The 22,164-nt window shown below is 50.9% G+C and overlaps 2 protein-coding genes across 2 annotated transcripts; one reads left to right on the top strand and one right to left on the bottom strand.

Annotated features, from left to right (window-relative positions):
• The first annotated feature begins 5,231 nt into the window (after positions 1 to 5,231).
• On the top strand, positions 5,232 to 7,026 carry LOC123424514. The gene is made up of 5 exons (XM_045108142.1): positions 5,232 to 5,477; positions 5,597 to 5,719; positions 5,806 to 6,024; positions 6,125 to 6,295; positions 6,385 to 7,026. The coding sequence occupies exons 1-5, from the start codon at positions 5,349 to 5,351 to the stop codon at positions 6,670 to 6,672; spliced, it is 930 nt and encodes a 309-aa protein (XP_044964077.1). The 5' UTR covers positions 5,232 to 5,348; the 3' UTR covers positions 6,673 to 7,026.
• A 57-nt stretch (positions 7,027 to 7,083) lies between these two features.
• LOC123424513 (aspartyl protease family protein 1-like) lies at positions 7,084 to 11,768 on the bottom strand. Its single transcript, XM_045108141.1, has 10 exons — positions 11,297 to 11,768; positions 11,048 to 11,186; positions 9,898 to 10,121; positions 9,590 to 9,814; positions 9,360 to 9,495; positions 9,215 to 9,288; positions 9,024 to 9,123; positions 8,880 to 8,940; positions 7,616 to 7,687; positions 7,084 to 7,527 (listed from the first exon to the last, which is right to left on the bottom strand). Exons 1-10 carry the CDS (start codon positions 11,581 to 11,583, stop codon positions 7,328 to 7,330), a joined length of 1,518 nt encoding a protein of 505 aa, XP_044964076.1. The 5' UTR covers positions 11,584 to 11,768; the 3' UTR covers positions 7,084 to 7,327.
• Positions 11,769 to 22,164: the final 10,396 nt, after the last annotated feature.

Here is a 22,164-nt window from a genome sequence, read left to right as displayed (position 1 = left end):
TTGCGAGACGGTTACTCATTTAAATCAGAGAATAATGATTGTTCTATTTATATGAGTAATATCTTTTATGGGCATGCACCCAATGTGAGGGGTTTATTCTTATAGGATCTTGAAAGTGATAGCACACATGTTCATAACATTGATGCCAAAATATGTAAAGTTCATAATGATAGTACCACTTTCTTGTGGCACTTCTGCTTAGGTCATATTGGTGTAAAATGCATGAAGAAGCTCCATGTTGATGGACTTTTGGAGTCACTTGATTTTGAATCACTTGACACATGTGAACCATGCCTCATGGGCAAGATGACTAAGACCCCGTTTTCCGGAATAATGGAGCGGGCAAGTGACTTGATGGAAATCATACATACTCATGTGTGTGGTCCGATGAGCATTGTGACGCACGGTGGATATTGTTATTTTCTCACCTTCACTGATGACTTAAGTAGATATGGGTATATTTACATAATGAAACACAAGTCTGAAACGTTTGAAAAGTTTAGGCAATTTCAGAGTGAAGTTGAGAATCATCGTAACAAAAAGATTAAATTCCGACGATTTGATCGAGGAGGAGAATATCTGAGTTATGAGTTTGGCACTCACTTAAGACAATGTGGAATTGTTTCACAGTTGACACCGCCTGGAACACCATAACGTAATGATGTGTCCGAACGTCGTAATCGTACTTTATTGGATATGGTCCGTTCTATGATGTCTCTTGCCGATTTTTTGTTATCATTTTGGGGTTATGCATTAGAGACAGTTGCATTCACTTTAAATAGGTCACCATCAAAATCCGTTGAGACGACGCCATATGAACTGTGCTTTGGCAAGAAACCAAAGTTGTCGTATATTAAAGTTTGGGTATGCGACGCTTATGTCAAAAAGCTTCAACCAGAAAAGTTGGAACCCAAAGTGGAGAAATGCGTCTTCATAGGATACCCAAAAGAGACAGTTGGGTACACATTCTATCTCAGATTTGAAGGCAAAGTGTTTGTCGCTAAGAACGGAACATTTCTTGAGAAAGAGTTTCTCTTGAAAGAATTAAGTGGGAGGAAGATAGAACTTGATGAGGTTATTGAACCTTTAATTCAACCAGAAAGTAGCGCAGCACATAAACATGTTTATGTGGAGCCTACATCAATTGAAGAAGAAACTAATGAAGATGATCATGGAGCTTCAGATCACGTTGCTATCGAACCTCGTAGGTCGACAAGGGCACGCACTGCTACTCAGTGGTACGGTAACCCTGTCTTAGCAGTCATGTTGTTGGACAACAATGAACCTACGAGCTATGGAGAAGCGATGGTGGGCCTGGATTCCAACAAATGGTTAGAGGCCATGAAATCCGAGATAGGATCCATGTATGAAAACAAAGTATGGACTTTGGAAGTATTACCTGAAGGGCGAAAGGCCATTCAGAATAAATGGATCTTTAAGAAGAAGATGGACGCGGACGGTGATATCACCGTCTATAAAGCTCGACTTGTGGCAAAGGGTTTTTCACAAGTTCAAGGAGTTGACTACGATGAGACTTTCTCACGTGTAGCGATGATTAAGTCCATCAGAATCATGTTAGCTATAGCTGCATTTTTCGATTATGAAATTTGGCAAATGGATGTCACAACAACATTCCTTAATGGATTCCTTAAGGAAGAGTTGTATATGATGCAATCGGAAGATTTTGTTGATCCAGAGAATGTTGACAAAGTATGCAAACTCCAACGATCCATTTATGGACTCGTGCAAGCATCTCGGAGTTGGAATCAACGCTTTGATGAGGTGTTCAAGGCGTTTCGGTTTATACAAGTTTATGGAGAAGCTTGTATTTACAAGAAAGTGAGTGGGGAGCTCTATAGCATTTCTAATATTATATATGGATGACATATTGCTGATTGGAAACAATACAGAATTTTTGGGAAGCATAAAGAATATTTGAATAAGAGTTTTTCAATGAAGTGCCTAGGAGAAGTTGCTTTCATATTAGGAATCAAGATCTATAGAGGTAGATCGAGACACTTAATAGGACTTTCACAGAGCACATACCTTGACAAAGTTTTGAAGAAGTTCAAAATGGATCGGTCCAAGAAAGGGTTCTTGCCTATATTGCAAGGTGTGGAGTTGAGTAAGACTCAATGCCCAGTGACTGCAGAAGATAGAGAAAAGATGAGTGTTGTCCCCTATGCTTCAGCCATAGGCTTTATCATGTATGCAATGATGTGCACAAGACTTGATATCAGGATTTCCATAAGTATGGTGGAAAGGTTTCAGAGTGATCCAGGAATGGAACACTCGACAGCGGTCAAGAATATTCTGAAGTACGAAAAAAGGACTAAGGAAATGTTCCTCGTGTATGGAGATGATCAAGAGCTCATCGTAAAGGGTTACGTCGATGCAAGATTTGACACTGATCTAGATGACTCTAATTCTCAAACCGGATACGTATTTATTCTCAATGGGGGAGTGGTAATCTAGTGTAGTTCAAAGAAAATCGTGGTAGCTGATTCTACATGTGAAGCAGAGTACATAGTTGCCTCGAAGGCGGCTAAAGAAGGTGTCTTGATGAAGGAGTTCATGACAAATCTTGGAGTCGTGCCCAGTGCACTCGATCCAATGACTCTGTTCTCTAACAACACTTGTGTCATTGCTCTAGCCAAGGAACCAAGGTTTCACAAGAGGACCAAACACATAAAGTGACGCTTCAATTCCATCCACGATTACATCAAGGAGGAGGACATAAGTATTTGCAAAGTACACACGGATCTGAATGTTGCAGACCCGTTGACTAAGCCTCTTCCACGAGCGAAACATGATCAACACCAGAACTATATGGGTGTTAGATTCATTACAATGTAAATCACATAGTGATGTGAGCTAGATTATTGACTCTAGTGCAAGTGGAAGATTGTTGAAAATATGCCCTAAAGACAATAATAAAATGGTTATTATAATATTTCCTTGTTCATGATACATGTTTATTATCCATGCTAGAATTGTATTGATTGAAAACTCAAATACATGTGTGGATGCATAGACAACACGCTGTCCCTAGTGAGCCTCTAAAGTACTAGCTCGTTTAACCAAGATGGTCAAGGTTTCCTGGACATAGACATGAGTTGTCATTTGATAACGGGATTACATCATTAGGAGAATGATGTGATGGAAAATACCCAAACTATGAACATAGCATATGATCGTGTCATTTTATTGTTATTGTTTTCTGCATGTCAAGTATCTGTTCCTATGACCATGAGATCATGCAACTCACTGAAACTGGAGGAATACCTTGTGTGTATCAATCGTCGCAATGTAACTGGGTGACTATAAAGGTTCTCTACAGGTATCACCGAGGGTGTCTGTTGTGTTGGCATGGATCAAGACTGGGATTTGTCACTCCGTGTGACTGAGAGGTATCTCAAGGCCCACTCGATAATACAGCATCACAACAAGCTTGCAAGCAATGTGACTAAAGAGTTAGCCATGTGATATTGTATTACGGAACAAGTAAAGAGACTTGTCGGTAATTAGATTAAACTAGGTATGCAGATACCGATGATCGAATCCCGGGCAGGTAACATACCGATGAACAAAGGGAACAACATACGGGATTAACTGAATCCTTGACATAGAGGTTCAACCAATAAAGATCTTCGTACAATATATAGGAACCAATATGGTCATCTAGTTCCCGCTATTGGTTATCGACCGGAGAGTGTCTGGGTCATGTGTACATAGTTCTCGAACCTGTAGGGTCTGCACACTTAAGGTTCGGTGACGTTTTGGTATTATTGAGTTATGTATGTTGGTAACTGAAGGTTGTTCGGAGTCCCGGATGAGACCTCGGACGTCACGAGGATCTCTGGAATGGTCCGGAGGTAAAGATTGACATATGGGAAGTTCTGAGTTGGTCACCAGAAAAAGTTCGGGCATCACCAGTAGCATTCCGGGAGTGCCAGAAGGTTCCGGGGGTCCATGAGAAGGGGCCACATAGGTTGTGAGAGATGCGCACCAGCCCCTGGTGGGCTGGGCACACCTCCCCACCCAGGCCCATCCGGCTGGGATTTTGGGAGGGCTAAAATATGGGTGGTGCCACCTTTCCTTGGGTGGCAAGCCACCTCTAGGGCGCCTCCACCCTTGGCCGCCGCCCCAAAGGGGAAACCCTAGGGGTGGATGCCTCCACCCCTCACCCTATATACACTTGAGGGGAGAGAGGGCAGCCACACCTGAAAAAGTCATGTGATTCCCTCTCCTCTCTAGATCGTCTTCCTGTTGTAGATTAGTTCGGTAGAGCTCGGCGAAGCCCTGCCGGATTAGTTCACCGATTTGGGCCATCTTTATATCCCTTTTTTTAGGAAACCTTTGTATCAATTTCGATTTTCTCGAAAAGGATTCATCCAATGGTGGTTTCTTGGCTGGTTTGAGGCAACCGAGCATCGATTCGGGCCATCTTTATATCATTTTTTTAGGAAATCTTTATATCAATTTCGATTTTCTCGGAAAAGATTCATCCAATGGTGGCTTCTTGGCTGGTTTGAGGCAATCGAGCACCGATTCGGACCATCTTTATATCTTTTTTTAGGAAATGTTTATATCAATTTCGATTTTCTCGAAAAGTGTCATTCAATGGTGGCTTCCAATCATAAGTTTGACTTCATCTTGGCATAGGCCAACATACTTTTGAGCATCAATAATCGGTTCTCCTTTTGCATAGGCCAACATACTTTTGTTGAACACATGTTTCTACACATACATACATATACTGCCCTAAAGAACGCATACATATGCCGTAAGATGTAACTATAACATCAGTTTACCATTGTATCCCATTTGAATCTTTAAATCATGCGGTTCCTATTGATGATAGCACTTGGCTCGAACGCATCTAGGCATATGTCGTTTGTGAACCATTTTACTACGCCACGCCCGCATCCCGACATAACCGGACAGAAACGCGTCAATCATCAAATGTTGCCCGTTTCACCTTCTGAATCGAAAGAAATGTAGATAGGATACGGCCGAAACTTCGTCGAGCCGAATCCGTGCCGGTTTCACCCTTAACCATGATGAAGAAGGCAGCCAAACTTAGCCGATTTGATGCAAAGCGTTTGAACCAGTCTTGGCAGGATGCGTTGCCCTGGGATATGTACGTGATGGGCCAACTTTCCCACCTACACTCCGCCGGCCTCCACTTCAATTCGACCGTTGGCAGCCCGCTCCCGATTTAAACCGACTTCCCCCACCGATCCAACCGCAAAGCAGAGCACAACTAGCCGTTGCCCAACCAACACTCTGCTTCCTTCCTTCTCCCCCGTCGCCGCGCCGCACACATCGCCCGTCCTCTGACCCCGATGGACTCCGCCGCGGCGTCCTCCCTCGTCGTCAGCCCCGCCTCCGACGACCGCTTCTGGGACGGCCTGCGCAACCGCGTCGACACCATCCTCGAGGACCGCCGCCTCGTCGCCTCCGCCGCGTCCACGGTACTCTCTCTCGATCGATCCCGACTGAAATCCCTCCTTTTCTTTCTTTGTCTTGAGTTGGATGGATCCTGACGCGTGCGTGCGTGCTTGCTTGCTCTGATCTGATCTGTTGGGCGCAGTGCGCGGTGGCGTCCGGGCGCCCCAAGCGGCTCCGGGAGGACTCGCTGATGCTGGTCCGCGGCCTCGACTCCGTCGCCGCGTCGCTCGCGCAGCTCTCCGACACCCTCACCGCCGCCCAGAAGGTACCGGCGGTTCCTTCCTTCCCTCGCCGGCAGTTCCAGTTGCACGATCTGACACCGGACCTGCGTGTGCTCCGGGTTTTTTCCAGGGCGTGAACGCTCTGGCGACGTGCTCGTCCCAGGCAAGGGAGCGCGAGAGCGGGGAGGAGGAGCCCGAGCCGAAGCGGCACTGCGGCGGCGCCTCGACCCTGGACGCCCAGAAAGTCGCCGACCAAGCTTTGGGCAACGCGGACGCGAAGCCCAACGGCGACGTCGTGCTGGCCTCCGCCGAGGTCGCGCAGAGCACCAACCTGAAGCGGGCGCGCAGTGTGGGTGGCCGCGAGACAAAATAAATTCCCCCATTTACTTAATCCAACGCGATCTTCGCTGGTGATCTCGTCGCTGATTCGGATGGACGAAACGGTGCAGCTGGCGGTGTCGATGGCGGGCAGGGCGGCGAACCTGGCGCGGGAGCTGACGACCATCAAGTCGGAGCTGCGGTTCATGCAGGAGCGGTGCGGCCTGCTGGAGGAGGAGAACAAGCGGCTCCGCGACGGCTACGACGGCGGCGGCGCCGCCGCCCCCGAGGAAGACGACCTGGTACCCACATTTCTTGAGAACCAAAATCGATGTTAGTATCGTTTATGCTTTGCTGATCATCTTGAGCTTGTGTGATGATGCGGCGGCAGGTCCGGCTGCAGCTGGAGGCGCTGCTGGCGGAGAAGTCGCGGCTGGCGCAGGAGAACGCGAACCTGGCCCGGGAGAACCAGAGCCTGGTGCAGCTGGTGGAGTACCACCAGCTCACCGCGCAGGAGGAAGAAGAAGAGTTGGAGGACCACCTCCTCACCGCCTCCTACGAGGAGGCCATCATGCAGGGGATGCGGCTCGACTTCTCGTCGCCGCTCGGCAAGTTCGACGGCGAGTTCGACGGGGTTCCGGCGACCCCCGGCAGCAAGCTCGGTGTGCCTGATGAGTAGCCAGATGCCGGGAGGAGAATGAGCTGGGTGGTGGTGCGTGCTTCAGTTTGAGCACTCTCTCCGGTGGCCAGATTTGGTGCTTATTATCTTAGATGTTGCTTCTTCATTCTTATTTATTCAGAGGCTCTTCATAACCGCCTCAGATAGTAGAAACTACTGTGTTGTAACTGCACAGATTATTAGCATGCTCCAATGAGCTCTGAATCTTGTTATCACAGTGCAATCCTTGGGTGGTTCTGAAGAGATGATCTCCGGGACTTAATTCTGTCTGTGTTCTCTATTCAGACTGTGTTCCGCTCTGAAGTCTGTGTAACCTGGATGATTCTGACGGAATGAAGTCACAGATTCTGTTAACTTTCTTCGAAACAAGTTTACCCAACTGAAAACGCGGATGACGTTTCCATTAACCAGTTCAGGAACCAAAAATAATAATTTAAGGCAGGCAGCCGAGCCATAAAAAAGCGGCATCGCAATTGCATTTTCTTGATGATCTAGACAGAATAGGCGATTTACAGGACAGCGCTTCTTGTTGTCTATGCTCTAAACTATTCCCTCCGTCCCAAAATAAGTGACTCAAGAACGGAGGGGGTACTACCTAGTCAGTCTCTACTGTGTCTATATATACTAATTTACAACCATTTTGCTCCAAACCCAATTAGAAGATCAGCAAATGGAGGAGCACAAACATCATCAAAAGCAAGCTATTATTGTGCCACCACACTAGAGGAGGGGAGCTGCTGACGTGCCTCAACTGGCTAGCACCGGCTGGGTTTTTCGTCTCCTGGGGAGAGTAGTTCTCAGGCGTCGAGTTCCGTGAGTTGATGGAGAGAGGGTTTAAGCTATCGGTGTCATAACCTGCATATCCGCAAAACAAACATATCATAAGCATAATACGCAAATGACTTTCTATGAAGAAACAAAGCATTCGTAACGGTTTGCTTACAGTTGAATTTCTTCCAGCCAAGTATCTTCCTCTCTCGGTCGAATACAACGCGGACACCGGTCATGAAATTTTCTGCGCCACAAACAATGCAGAGTCCATTTCTTAACTGATTTTACCATTGGGAGAATGCACTTCCCCAGTTGGGTGCCTACTGCCTAGAGTCCTGGACTGCCCTATCCTAGACAGATCCCATGTGAGTATGTGACTATATAGTTTCATTTGATAGAGATAGGCATTGGCAAGGTTACGATGGATTTTAAAAGGTACTCATGTTTGTAGGGTGAGCACTCTAAACTACATTACTGCAGATGGCATACAAAACACTTCAATAATGAAACCAACGAAAACGTGGTAGTGCTTGTTTGTTTTGGGCATAATGAAGCACATTTAAACAGAGTAACGTGGGACTAATAAATCTCTGGCCAAGTTCGACACAAGAAATAAGGCTAGAAACAAAGAAAAAAGGAACTTACTAGCATTTTCGCATAAAACCAACACAATGCTAAATCAGGTGCTAAGTTCTGTAAAGACATATTTGGGCCTCATAGGCATGAGACTACACAACCCCTAGACTTTGCTAACTACTCAGCCTCAGGATCAGAAAGATTAGTGGCTGCCTAATTTCTTTACTACTATTATTTGGTTTAATTCATATTAAAAAAAACTGTTGTCCGTATGAACTTATACAAGAAAACAAACAAATATTGTACCATCCCGGACAAGCAACCAAAGAAAAAATGTTGTATAAATATAGTTCAGATAGGCTATATCCCAAGTTAATACATGATGTTATCTCAACTTAGGACATCGTTTCCAAATACTCTGTACATGATACATTTAGATGATTTAAGACAAGCAACTGTATGCCCACTGGACAGATTTGCAATTGTGATATTGGCAATCGCAGCAAAAGAAAAGAATCTGAAATGCTTATGTGAATTGCCTCTTCTGTTACCTTCTTAAGTGAGAATAATTTATTACCGTTGAAAACCATGATGATTTTGGTTTTCAGCAAGACCAGGTTGATTTGTTGTGGCTTGTGGGGATGAAATTCCCTAGATACATTGCATTATTACTCAAAAGGATACAAAAGGAGACAACACAATTCTTACTCGGGAGCCAGAGAAAATTACATGTTTTGTTCTTCTCAATGGTCTCGGCATACAAAAAATGAGAAGCAAAAATGACATTGTAAAAATGCTTAGAAGTGTCAATGATAGTGCAACAGAACAGTTCCAAAGTAAAGGTTCTGCAGTAAACTTACGTCCAATTATATTTAGCTTCGTGCTCTTGACAATCGCCAAGCAATAAACATACTCATGTTGCTGCAAATTTCAAAGCCAGGGAGATGGTTATATAATCATCGTCCTAGTGTTAAGAGAACTGCAGAATCTGAGGCTCACAATACCTGGATGGAGATAACCTGCCCTGGATCAATAGCAGGGAACAGGCTTCCACCTACTGTTCTAAGACTTATACTAGGAGTTTGAATCCTTGCCTCACTAGAGCTGCACAAGTAAACCTTGGTCATTTTAGTCATGGATTGACAAAGCATACAACTAATGGTTCTTATAAAAATTATTTATGACATAAAATAACCTCAGATCGTAGCAATATTCGAAGGGAATTCTTGAGTCAGCGGCGTGGCGATTTGCTTGAACTTGACTATGGAACTGAAAATGAGAAATTACGGCATGAATATTCCCCTATGCAAGACCAAACCAAGACAAAAAAAAATACTTACACCATCTGTTATATATGTATATGCTGGGTCTGCCAAGTATGTGAAGGACGTCCCTGTGTCGAAAATAGTACTAACTTCCAAATCCATTAGGTTATTTCCAACAGCAATCCCAGTGATAGTGATAGCATATGTGGGGCTGGAAAACAAGAAATTATCCCAGGCAGGAGGCCAAATTAACAGGAGGGAGACAGCAATGGACTTGGCAAGGTAAATGGACAAGTTTTGCTTACTGTTTCTGATTGATGTCAAGTGGTGTCTCTTCTTGGTCTGAGCTGCCTTGGTCTCCAAAACTGATCCTCCCAATACCATCACGGCCAAAACACATTGAGAAGGAATTTGATGTCAGACCTTTCTGAGCTAAAATGCTAGGGACTGATATCATGTCTACTCCAAGTCCAAAAAGACCGTTTGGAGCAGCAGCATCAAGAAATGAGCCTGTCTGAACCTCTCCACAACTGATAAACATGAAACAGATCAAAGTTTATCAAAAAGCTAGAAATAATATTTTTCATCTCGCCAGATACAGAATAAATATTACCCAAACATTATTTGTGCCTTGAGAAATTGAGGGTGAGTATCCTCTGTTGATAGGTAAAGTACATCCTCAACAAGAAATCCAGAGGATGATGTGTCTGCAGACACATACACCATCTTGTATGGACAACTTGATGTTTTAGAGCATTCTTTTCTAAGACCACAAAAGTCACTGTTGCAAGGAACTGCTTGGCTTGTTGATGACAACGAAGGAATGTAAAACGAAGCCTGAAATCTCAGAAAATTAACAAACTATAAGTAGACAAAAATGTAACTCTAAAAAGAGAAAATGCAGGCATACAGAAAGGTAACACAAAAGGTTAGATAATACGTGTGTTCCTATATCACAAATGATACTACTGAGAGGGAAGAAAGGAAAGGAAAACGTTTTTACAATAAACAGAGCTCAAGATATGCAGAATGATTTTGGGAATAACAGCGCTGACCCTAATGACCCATACACCATGTATTTGTAGTGCTAAGGACTGCACCCACCGTAAAACAGACTACCATTAGACCTGAATTTTAACTGTCAAACAGAGGCTGTGCAAACAAGAACAGAAAACCCAAAAAGGAACACTCAGGTGCTACTCATGTAGATGTATGCCTAACAATTTGGTCAGGTGATTCTTTCAATGATCCAGTAAAACAAGAATATAAGTCGACAAAATTAAAGGACTAGAGATTTTTCTTTCAGTAAATTAAAAAAATCAGATTTATGAGGTTTGAGCCAATCTATCATCAAAGCAACATAAAACAAGGGGCAAAAGAAAATGAGAAGTTCATAAAACTTGTAAGTAGATCTACACTGCACTTCAGGCCTTTCTTATTCTCCACTATTAACTGCACCCAGAATAATGACACCGTAGAAAAGAACAGTTCTGTAATTAACTACAAACAGTCAAAGAGCACTGAAAATTCACCCCAGAACTTGTCACCCCGGATCAGTGTTACATGATAAATGAACATGTAAGCAATTTATTACTATTAGAGACTACACATAAATAGTGCATACATACACATTAACGGTACACATCTAACACATTTTCCTTCATACGCAGATACTGTGACAACCAATAGTTGTCCACAATGGCAGCACAGCTGATAGGAGAGGCTGAAATTTGAGAAACCTCTGAGGAGAACAGAGGTGTTACCGGTGCGGACGCGGCCGAAGAGAGCGGCGGCGTGCAGCCGTCGCACTGGCAGGGGAGCCAGAAGAGGTCGCTGCCGGTGTCGAGCGCCACCATGAACGTGTGGCCCGGCGTGCCCACCGTCACGAGCGCATAGTGCAGGCTGCAGCCAGAAAGCGCAAACAGTAGTGAGCATCTGAATTGTGAAGCACCAAAAGCATGCTAACAGAATCACGAGACGGGGGTAGGTGGTGGTGGCTGGGAGGGGCTTACAATCCGAGGTTGCTGACCTTCAGCGTGGCGTTGCCCTCGGAGAAGGTGAGCGGCGGGCGTCCTCCGGCGGCCGACAGCGCGCGGTGGCGGTCGTGGCCGGCGAGCGCGGCGACGTAGGCGAAACCGCCGGGCGACGGCCAGCCGCCCGGGAGCTCGTGGCCGCGGGAGTCCGCCCACCGCCGCACGCGCGCGGAGAACCGGTGGTGGAACTCCAGCGACGGCGCCCCGCCCGCGACGCCGGCGACGAGGAGCAGGGCCGGGAGCAGGAGCTGGGACGCGGTCAACATCGGGGATGCGGCCGCCGCATGTGCCTCCGCTCCGTGGTCCGGCGGCCTCGGTCGGAACGCGACGGGCGGTCGGCGGCGGGACTTCCGGTGGTGTGCTGGTGTGTGTCGGAGTGTCAGTGGGTGCGGCGTCGAGTCGCTTTGCTTTGCGTTGGGATGGATGATTATTTTTAGCGGCTTGTTAGAGTACGGGGGCCAATAATTGCTGTTGGCTTTGCCTTTTTACTCGTGGGCTGGGCTGTAAAATGAAGGAAAGTTGCGCGCCTAATGGCATCCGCATCTCCCTCCTTTTCCACCTTTCCCCCTCCCCCTCCCCTTCTCCTTTCACCCTCCATCTTGGCCAAAAATGCTCATAACCTCTTTAGAGGTGGTTTATCGTTTCGGAGCGATCGATATGTTCCCCTCTTAGTCCGAGGTTTCAGGGTGAAAATACAAGTCCGCTCCTTCAGACTCGTCGACGATGACGCTTTGCGTCGCTACCCTCTTGGAGGTGTAGCCATGGAGCTCGGGCACCTTTTTCCGCCGCGAGCACGACTGCCGGTGAATACTCACAACATATGTCATAGGTAGGCTAAAGTCGGTGAGAACCGAAGGGACAAAGGTGGGCGCTGGAAACGAGGTTGGTACACGCATGGGACGCACGATGTACCCAGATTCAGGGCTCTCCGTAGAGATAATACCCCTAATCCTGCCGGAGTGTTTGATGTATAGGAACAGAGTACAATGTCGCTCCTGGAGCTGTGTTGGGAGGAGGAAGAGGGGAGCAGCCGGCTCGTCTCTACCTCTCTCTATGCGGTTGGTGAGTGTGCGGTGTTGAATGACTGGTGAATCATCGCCCCCCCTGCATGGGGGGCGACCGGGGGGTTTTATAGACGAACCCGCCAGCCTACAATATGGATAAAGGGTACAAGTGTGGGACCCGGTTGGCTGCTTTGCCGGCTGGCCAGGGGCCCACAAGGGTCTTGTCTTGTCAATGAGGGGCCCGCCGGCTGCATGGTCTCGATTGCCTGTGGGACCCGTCGGTTGGCCAATGGGGCTCTCGCGTAAGGCTGACGCTGAGCACGCGTTGTACGTCAAGCGTTGCCCCGCGAGATTCGTCATGGGCAGGTAGTACGACCGCCTGCACTGTTCCCCACGCCGAGTGCAGTAATGGAGTGGGAGTGTGACGGTCCAACACTATGCTAGGTGATGGATCAGAGCCGGGGTAGGTTAGCGGCGTGGCCGCCGACGCTTGTACCTGTCGGACGCCCTGATCCCGTACCTTTGCCGACGCGTAGCTACCTTTAATCGTGAGGTCTCTTCCTGACCTACGATCTGATGTGACTTGTGATCCTTGGCCGGCTAGCCTGCTTGGTCAGCCGGCTTGAGGGTGGCCGCCTCCCCCTCAGTCCGGCTGGCGGGACCAGGCCGGCTCTGAAGGGAAGCCCGCCTGGATTCTAGCCGGCAAGGGTTGCCTCGCCGGCCAGAAAGGTGGCTGCCTCGTCTTCCAGCCGGCAGGTGATGCCTAGCCGGTCAGAAGACTTGGGCCTTGGGAATCTTCATACGTTCATGTCCATTGGGCCGGAAATGAAGGAATAGGCTTGATGAGCCTACCCCGGGGTTATCCCCCCGACAGTAGTCCCCGAAGCTGACGAGGTCTGCCGCCTACGGGCGGGCGGCCTCACCGGCTTATTGGTTTGTCTTGATATTTTGGCCGTTTATTCGCGGCGAAGGACGCCGGCTTCGGAACCTGGTGGCTTCGAAGCGACGCCTCGGTCCAGTCGTAACTGGCCCGGAGAACGCCACGTGCCAGGCCCCGCCTGGCGTAATGATGGCGATTACTGCTGACGGGACCGGGCCTGGGCCCTGGGTCCCACCACGACGCCCCCTCGGCCTGTTGGGTTACGTAGCATAAATTCAAAATTTTCTTACACATATTCAGATCTTCCTATGGAGAGACCAGCAACGAGAGAGGGTAAGAGCATCTTCATACCTTTGAAAATCGCTAAGCGGAAGCGTTACTAGAATGCGGTTGATGGAGTCGTACTCGCGGCGATTCAGATCACGGTGTGATTCCGATCTAGTGCCGAACTACGGCACCTCCGCGTTCAACACACGTGCAGCCCGGTGACGTCTCCCGCACCTTGATCCAGCAAGGAGGAGGGAGAGGTTGGGGAAGAACTCCAGCAGCACGACGGCGTGGTGTCGATGGAGAGACGAGGTCGCCCGGCAGGGCTTCGCCAAGCACCGGCAGAGAGGAGGAGGAAGAAGGGCAGGGCTGCGCTGAGGGAGAGGGAGAAGTCTATCTCCCAAGGGCCAAAATCCCTCTCTATTTATAGGAGGAGGGGGAGGGGGTGCGCCACCCCTAGGGTTCCCCCCTAGGTGGTGCGGCAGCCACCAGATGGGAAGGGGCGGCGGCCAGGGCAGGGAAAGGGGGGCGCCCTAGGTGGGCCTTGGGCCTCCCCTGCGCCTAGGGTTCCCCCCCCCCCTTCCCCTTCTCTGGTGCGCATGGGCTGGGTGGGGGGCGCACCAACCCACCTAGGGCTGGTTCCCTTCCCCACTTAGCCCATCTAGCCTCCCGGGGTCGTTGCCCCCCTTCGGTGGACCCCCGGGGCCACCTCCGGTGGTCCCGGTGGTCCCGGTACGTTACCGATGATGCCCGAAACACTTTCGGTGTCCGAAACCATCCGTCATATATATCAATCTTTACCTCCGAACCATTTCAGACCTCCTCGTGACGTCCGAGATCTCATCTGGGACTCCGAACAACTTTCGATAACCTCGTATAACAATTCCCTATAACCCTAGTGTCACCGAACCTTAAGTGTGTAGACCCTACGGGTTCGGGAGACAGGCAGACATGACCGAGACGCCTCTCCGGCCAATAACCATCAGCGGGGTCTGGGTACCCATGGTGGCTCCCTCTTGCTCCATGATGATCTCATCGGATGAACCACGATGTCAAGGATTCAATCAATCCCGTATACGATTCCCTTTGTCTGTCGGTATAGAACTTGTCCCAGATTCGATCGTCGGTATACATATACCTTGTTCAAACTCGTTACCGGTAAGTCTCTTTACTCGTTCCATAGCACGTCATCGTGTGACTAACTCCTTAGTCACATTGAGCTCATGATGATGTTCTACCGAGTGGGCCCAGAGATACCTCTCCGTCACACGGAGTGACAAATCCCGATCTCGATTCGTACCAACCCAATAGACACTTTCAGAGATACCTGTAGTGCACCTTTATAGTCACCCAGTTACGTTGTGACGTTTGATACACCCAAAGCACTCCTACGGTATCCGGGAGTTGCATAATATCACGGTCGAAGGAAAAGACACTTGACATTAGGAAAGCTTTATCATACGAACAATACGACCTAGTGCTATGCTTAGGATTGGGTCTTGTCCATCACATCATTCTCCAATGATGTGATCCCGTCATCAGTGACATCTAATGCCCATGATCAGGAAACCATGATCATCTATTGACTAATGAGCTAGCTAACTAGAGGTTTGCTAGGGACACATTGTGATCTATTTATTCACACATGTATTAATGTTTCCTGTTAATACAATTATAGCATGAACAATAGACGATTAAAATGAACAAGGAAATATGATAATAACCATTTTATTATTGCCTCTAGGGCATATTTCCAACACGGCCTCCGCGCGGGAGATCCTCTGCGGATTTACTCCGCGGCGGTTGGGCTTAGGGGAGCGTTACCGCCCGTAATACACGGGATTAATGGGGCCCGACGCGCATCGGATCCCCTCCCCACGACGCTTTGTGGGGGTTTAAATGGGACGCGAGGGTTCCGAGGAAGCCATTCGCCCCCTCTTCTCGCCCTGCGTCCGTGCTCTCTTCCTCCCTGCGCCCTGAGAAGAAGAGCTCGCGTCCTTTGTCTTCTTCATCCTCGCGTTGCGGCATCGTTGACCACTTCGAGCTTTCACCACCCGCAGCCATGGCCGGCGGTTCTTCCTCGAAGAAGTCGTCGGCGCAGCAGGCGTCCTCGCAGGGGGCCTAGCTGGGCAGCGACGTCGACGAGGGGCACATCGAGGCGCTTCGTCACCATCGACTGCTGCCCCCGGCCTCCCAAGTGTCGGTGCGCCTTCCCAGCTCCGAGACCGCTCCCGCACCCGCCGCGGGAGTGGTTGTGGTCTTCGTCGAGCACTTCTACCGGGGTTTCGGGCTCCCGGCTAGCTCCTTCTTCGCCGAGTGGCTCCAATTCTTCGGCCTGCAGCCGCAGCATCTGGCGCCGAACGCCATACTGCAGCTGGCCACCTTCGTGGTCCTGTGCGAGGGCTTCGTGCGGATCGAGCCTCGCGTCGATCTGTGGCGCAACCTGTTCTTTTTTAAGCAACAGTCCATCGCCATGGAGAAATCCGAGGTGGCGAAGCTTCGAGGGCCGCGCCCCATGACGCCGTGCGGGGCCGCGCTGGTGCACCATCGCCTGAAGTCTGCCTTCCCCCAGATGCGTCTGCAAGACTCCATCAAACATTGGCAAAAGGGTTTCTTCTACGTGAAGAGCGCCGACCCGGCCCAGGACGCCCTCAACATGCCCCCCTTTGCCATCGCTCCTCCGACGCGGCGGAACTGGGATGCGAAGACTCCCAGGCCGCATCCTGAGGTGGCGCTTATCTGCGCCCACCTCGACATCTTGGGGAAGAGCGGCCTCCTCGGCCACGACCTTCTCGCCACCATGGTGGTCCGCCGGATTCTGCCTCTGCAGAGGCGGCCGCATCCGGTCTGCGAGATGAGCGGCCGGCTTGATCCATGCCGGCTGTCCACCAAGAGGTTTACCCCGGGCGCTGTAGCGCGAAGGGTGAACCTGATCTCCACCGCCCGCATAGATGAGGGCGGGGAATGGACATGGCGGATGTCCCCGTTTAACCGGGCTCACCCGCCTCCGATGGTAGCCTTACTCCATTCTTCTTTGTTGTTTTGTCTTGAAGTTGGTAGCGTTGCTGAGCCTTTGGTTGAATTCCTTTTTTGTAGCTGTTCAAGACCCTGCAGGGGTCCCTCCGTCAGCCTGCTCCTGACGTGGAGGTGTCCGACGCCTCCGAGATGGAGGACGAGGGCGCGATGGAGCCCCGCTCAGACTCCTCCGTCGGCTCGGAAGATCCCCTGGAGTCGGAAGGGACCGAGTCGTCTGGTGAGTAATCCAGGAGTGGATCACTAGACGGCGGTCAAGAATATCCTGAAGTACCTGAAAAGGACTAAGGAGATGTTTCTCGTGTATGGAGGTGACGAAGAGCTCGCCGTAAAGGGTTACGTCGATGCAAGCTTTGACACAAATCCGGACGACTCTAAGTCGCAGACCGGATACGTATTTATTCTTAATGGGGGTGCGGTAAGCTGGTGCAGTTCCAAGAAAAGCGTCGTAGCAGATTCTACATGTGAAGCGGAGTACATGGCTGCCTCGGAGGCGGCTAAGGAGGGTGTCTGGATGAAGCAGTTCATGACGGATCTTGGAGTGGTGCCAAGTGCACTGAATCCAATAACCTTGTTCTGTGACAACACGGGTGCCATTGCCCTAGCAAAGGAACCACGGTTTCACAAGAAGTCCACACACATCAAACGACGCTTCAACCTCATCCGCGACTACGTCGAAGGGGAGGACGTGAATATATGCAAAGTGCACAAGGATCTGAATGTAGCAGACCCGCTGACTAAACCTCTTCCACGGGCAAAGCATGATCAACACCAGAACTGTATGGGTGTTAGATTTATTACAATGTAATTCACATGATGATGTGAGGGCTAGATTATTGACTCTAGTGCAAGTGGGAGACTGTTGGAATTATGCCCTAGAGGCAATAATAAATATAGTTATTATTATAATTCCTGTATCAAGATAATCGTTTATTATCCATGCTATAATTGTATTGAATGAAGACTTATATACATGTGTGGATACATAGACAAAACACTGTCCCTAGCAAGCCTCTAGTTGGCTAGCCAGTTGATCAAAGATAGTCGGTGTCTTCTGATTATGAACAAGGTGTTGTTGCTTGATGACTGGATCACGTCATTAGGAGAATCACGTGATGGACTAGACCCAAACTAATAGACGTAGCATGTTGATCGTGTCATTTTGTTGCTACTGTTTTCTGCGTGTCAAGTATTTGTTCCTATGACCATGAGATCATATAACTCACTGACACCGGAGAAATACTTTGTGTGTATCAAACGTCGCAACGTAACTGGGTGACTATAAAGATGCTCTACAGGTATCTCCGAAGGTGTTCGTTGAGTTAGTATGGATCGAGACTGGGATTTGTCACTCCGTGTGACAGAGAGGTATCTCGGGGCCCACTCGGTAATACAACATCACACACAAGCCTTGCAAGCAATGTGACTTAGTGTAAGTTGCGGGATCTTGTATTATGAAATGAGTAAACAGACTTGCCGGTAAACGAGAGTGAAATAGGTATGCGGATAGTGACGATCGAATCTCGGGCAAGTAACATACCGAAGGACAAAGGGAATCACATACGAGATTATATGAATCCTTGGCACTGAGGTTCAAACGATAAGATCTTCGTAGAATATGTAGGATTCAATATGGGCATCCAGGTCCCGCTATTGGATATTGACCGAGGAGTCTCTCGGGTCATGTCTACATAGTTCTCGAACCCGCAGGGTCTGCACACTTAAGGTTCGACGTTGTTTTATGCGTATTTGAGTTATATGGTTGGTTACCGAATGTTGTTTGGAGTCCCGGATGAGATCACGGACGTCACGAGGGTTTCCGGAATGGTCCGGAAACGAAGATTGATATATAGGATGACCTCATTTGATTACCGGAAGGTTTTCGGAGTTACCGGGAATGTACCGGGAATGACGAATGGGTTCCGGGAGTTCACCGGGGGGGCAACGCACCCCGGGGAAGCCCATAGGCCTTGGGGTGGCGCACCAGCCCTTAGTGGGCTGGTGGGACAGCCCAAGAAGGCCCTATGCGCCATAGGAAGAAAATCAAAGAGAAAAAAAAGAGGAGGTGGGAAAAGGGGGAAGGACTCTCCTTCCAAACCTAGTTGGACTCGGTTTGGAAGGGGAGGGTTGCCCCCCTTGGCTCGGCCGAACCCCTTGGGGGTCCTTGGACCCCAAGGCAAGGCTCCCTCTCTTCCCCCTATATATACGGAGGTTTTAGGGCTGATTTGACACAACTTTGCCACGGCAGCCCGACCACATATCTCCACGGTTTTACCTCTAGATCGCGTTTCTGCGGAGCTCGGGCGGAGCCCTGCCGAGACAAGATCATCACCAACCTCCAAAGCACTGTCACGCTGCCAGAGAACTCTTCTACCTCTCCGTCTCTCTTGCTGGATCAAGAAGGCCGAGATCATCGTCGAGCTGTACGTGTGCTGAACGCGGAGGTGCCGTCCGTTCGGCACTAGATCGTGGGACTGATCGCGGGACGGTTCGCGGGGCGGATCGAGGGACGTGAGGACGTTCCACTACATCAACCGCGTTCACTAACGCTTCTGCTGTACGGTCTACAAGGTACGTAGATCACACATCCCCTCTCGTAGATGGACATCACCATGATAGGTCTTCGTGCGCGTAGGAATTTTTTTGTTTCCCATGCGACGTTCCCCAGCAGTATGTGCCAGTGAAGTTGCGAACGAACGCCTCCTCGAAGTCCACCCAGGAGTTGACACTGCCGGCCGGGAGGCTGTTAAGCCAAGTCCGGGCCGAGCCGGCCAGCATGAGTGGCACGTAGCGAACCGCTACGCGCTTGTTGCCCCTGGCGATGCCTACGGTCGTGGTGTAATCGATCAGCCAGTCCTCTGGCTTGGCCGTGCCGTTGTATTTCGGCGTATCCCGAGGCAGGGTGAAACCTCAGGGGAACGGCTCCCCTCGGATCCGGGGGCCGAAGCATGCCGGACCGACGGGTCCGTCTTCCTCTAGGAGGGCTGACCGGGCCAGGACGATGATACGCCGGCGGGCGTCCCGCTCATCGTGGGTGACGGGGGCGCCAGCCCCGGTGGCGAGAGGGGAGGCGCCTCGGGAGCCGGAGGCGTGAGTTCTTCGCGGAGGACAATCCCCGTACCCCGAATCGCCCTCGTCGCCTCCGTGACGCAAGCCCGAAGTGTGCTCGCTCTAGCGCTGAGAGCGCCGGTCTTGGCTTCCCTCGCCCCTCCAGCCGGAAGGGCGATGCGAGGAAGATCCTTCTGCGTGGTGCTGGCCGCAAGGGTGGCGGCGTGCCCCCGAGTTCGGTCCCGGGGACTCTGATTGAGCCTGACCGGGGTCGAACCGAGCGTGTTGCTGGTTAGCGGCGTCAAGGAGATCCTTGACACGCTTTTCCTGGAAGGCGCGCTCCTCGCCTTCCAGGCTTGCCATTTCCTCCATGGCCGCCTGCGTCGCCCGCATGTTGGCCGCAGGAGTCTCGTAGGTGGGCAGGTCCCCGCCTAGAACATCGGCGACGAACCGGCCGCGGCTGCGGACCGATCCAAGCCGGCTAGGGGCCTCGGAAATCGGAGTGAGACCGTATGCGGAGTTATACTCGCGCTGCGTAGCCTCTAACCGACGTTTCGCCGAGGCCACGGCGATGCCCTCCTCCAAGATACGCTTACGAGCCTCCTCCAGCGAGGCCCGAGCGTCTGCAGGGTCGGAGGAAGTGGTGACCGGTGTCTTCAGGCCGGCGATGGCGTCCCGAAGAGCATAAGCGGTGGCTGCAGCGGGCTCGCCGGCGCCTGCGGAGGCCTTGCCGGGAGCCGTGCTGGTGTCGGCGCCGATAACCATCACCTCCACAGTGTTGGAGACGGCAGCAACGTGGTATGGGGTGAAGAACCCCACTGACGACGGAGGGCCGTCAAAGATGAGGACGTTACTCGGGTAAACGTCGCGGACACGCATCTCAGCGATAGAGAGCCTGCTGAAGCTGGCGCAGAGCGCCTCAACGTCGAAGTCCTCGCCGAAGTAGCGCGGGCCGTCGTTGAGACGAAGGTCACTAAAGAGAACGCTGAGGTTCTCCATGGCAGCGACGACGACGCTAGGGAGCGCCTCGTCATCAGAATCTTCGTCCGAATCCGCATGGCGGACGGGGACGTCGATCATCATGGGTGTTGCCTCGTCGAAAGCAGGCTCCACGGGCATGCAGACTGATCCGGACGCGATGCATCCGGTGGTGTAGGTGCGGGGCCCCACCCAGCGCGTAAAGCCAGCCGATGTCGCGATCGGCCCCACGGTGGGTGCCAAATGTCGGTGAATACTCAGAACATATGCCATAGGTAGGCTAAAGTCAGTGAGAACCGAGGGGACAAAGGTGGGCGCTGGAAACGAGGTTGGTCCACGCATGGGACGCACGATGTACCCAGGTTCAGGGCTCTCCGTAGAGATAATACCCCTAATCCTGCCGGAGTGTTTGATGTATAGGAACATAGTACAATGTCGCTCCTGGAGCTGTGTTGGGAGGAGGAAGAGGGGAGCAGCCGGCTCGTCTCTACTTCTCTCTATGCGGTTGGTGAGTGTGCGGTGTTGAATGACTGGTGAATCATCGGCCCCCCTGCATGGGGGGCGATCGGGGGGGTTTATAGACGAACCCGCCGGCCTACAATATGGATAAAGGGTACAAGTGTGGGACCCGGTTGGCTGCTTCGCCGGCTGGCCAGGGGCCCACAAGGGTCTTGTCTTGTCGATGAGGGGCCCGCCGGCTGCATGGTCTTGATTGCCTATGGGACCCGTCGGCTGGCCAATGGGGCTCTCGCGTAAGGCTGACACTGAGCACGCGTTGTACGTCAAGCGTTGCCCCGTGAGATTCTTCATGGGGAGGTAGTACGACCGCCTCCACGGTTCCCCACGCCGAGTGCAGTAATGGAGTGGTAGTGCGACGGTCCAACACTATGCTAGGTGATGGATCAGAGCCGGGGTAGGTCAGTGGCGTGGCCGCCGACGCTTGTACCTGTCGGACGCCCTGATCCCGTACCTTTGCCGACGCGTAGCTACCTTTAATCGTGAGGTCTCTTCCTGACCTACGATCTAATGTGACTTGTGATCCTTGACCGGCTAGCCTGCTTGGTCAGCCGGCTTGAGGGTGGCCGCCTCCCCCTCAGTCCGGCTGGCGGGACCAGGCCGGCTCTGAAGGGAAGGCCGCCTGGATTCTAGCCGGCAGGGGTTGCCTGACCGGCCAGAAAGGTGGCCGCCTCGTCTTCGAGCCGGGAGGTGATGCCTAGCCGGTCAGAAGACTTGGACCTTGGGAATCTTCATACATTCATCAAATGAATGAATAGGCTTGATGAGCCTATCCCGGGGTTATCCCCCGACAACGACGATGTCTTAGGGTGGGCTTAGATTGTAGGTCAAAGCATCTTTGGTTTTCGGCAAAGCGTGGTCATGTTGATGCCTGTGTCGGCAATGCTCTCGTCCCGTACTACTCCTTGGCCAAATCTGTGCTCCACAGCCCAAAGCGAGAGGGCGGGTGGCCCTCTACGACGACAGTTGGGAGATGCACTACAAGGTACAGTTGCTCCTTCCGGAGGCGCGAGTCGGCTCGGCGACAACGGTTGCATGAGTGAATTACTAGAGTCTGACTACTCAAGTAACCATGCTCGCCGGCACAGTCTGTAGCACTTGTAGTGCATCTCATGTGTCTT

Source organism: Hordeum vulgare, chromosome 2H, assembly GCF_904849725.1.
Source record: "Hordeum vulgare subsp. vulgare chromosome 2H, MorexV3_pseudomolecules_assembly, whole genome shotgun sequence".
Classification (NCBI taxonomy): domain Eukaryota; kingdom Viridiplantae; phylum Streptophyta; class Magnoliopsida; order Poales; family Poaceae; genus Hordeum; species Hordeum vulgare.
The sequence above is the reverse complement of the archived record's forward strand: the minus strand, read 5'-3'. Positions and strand labels throughout refer to the sequence as shown.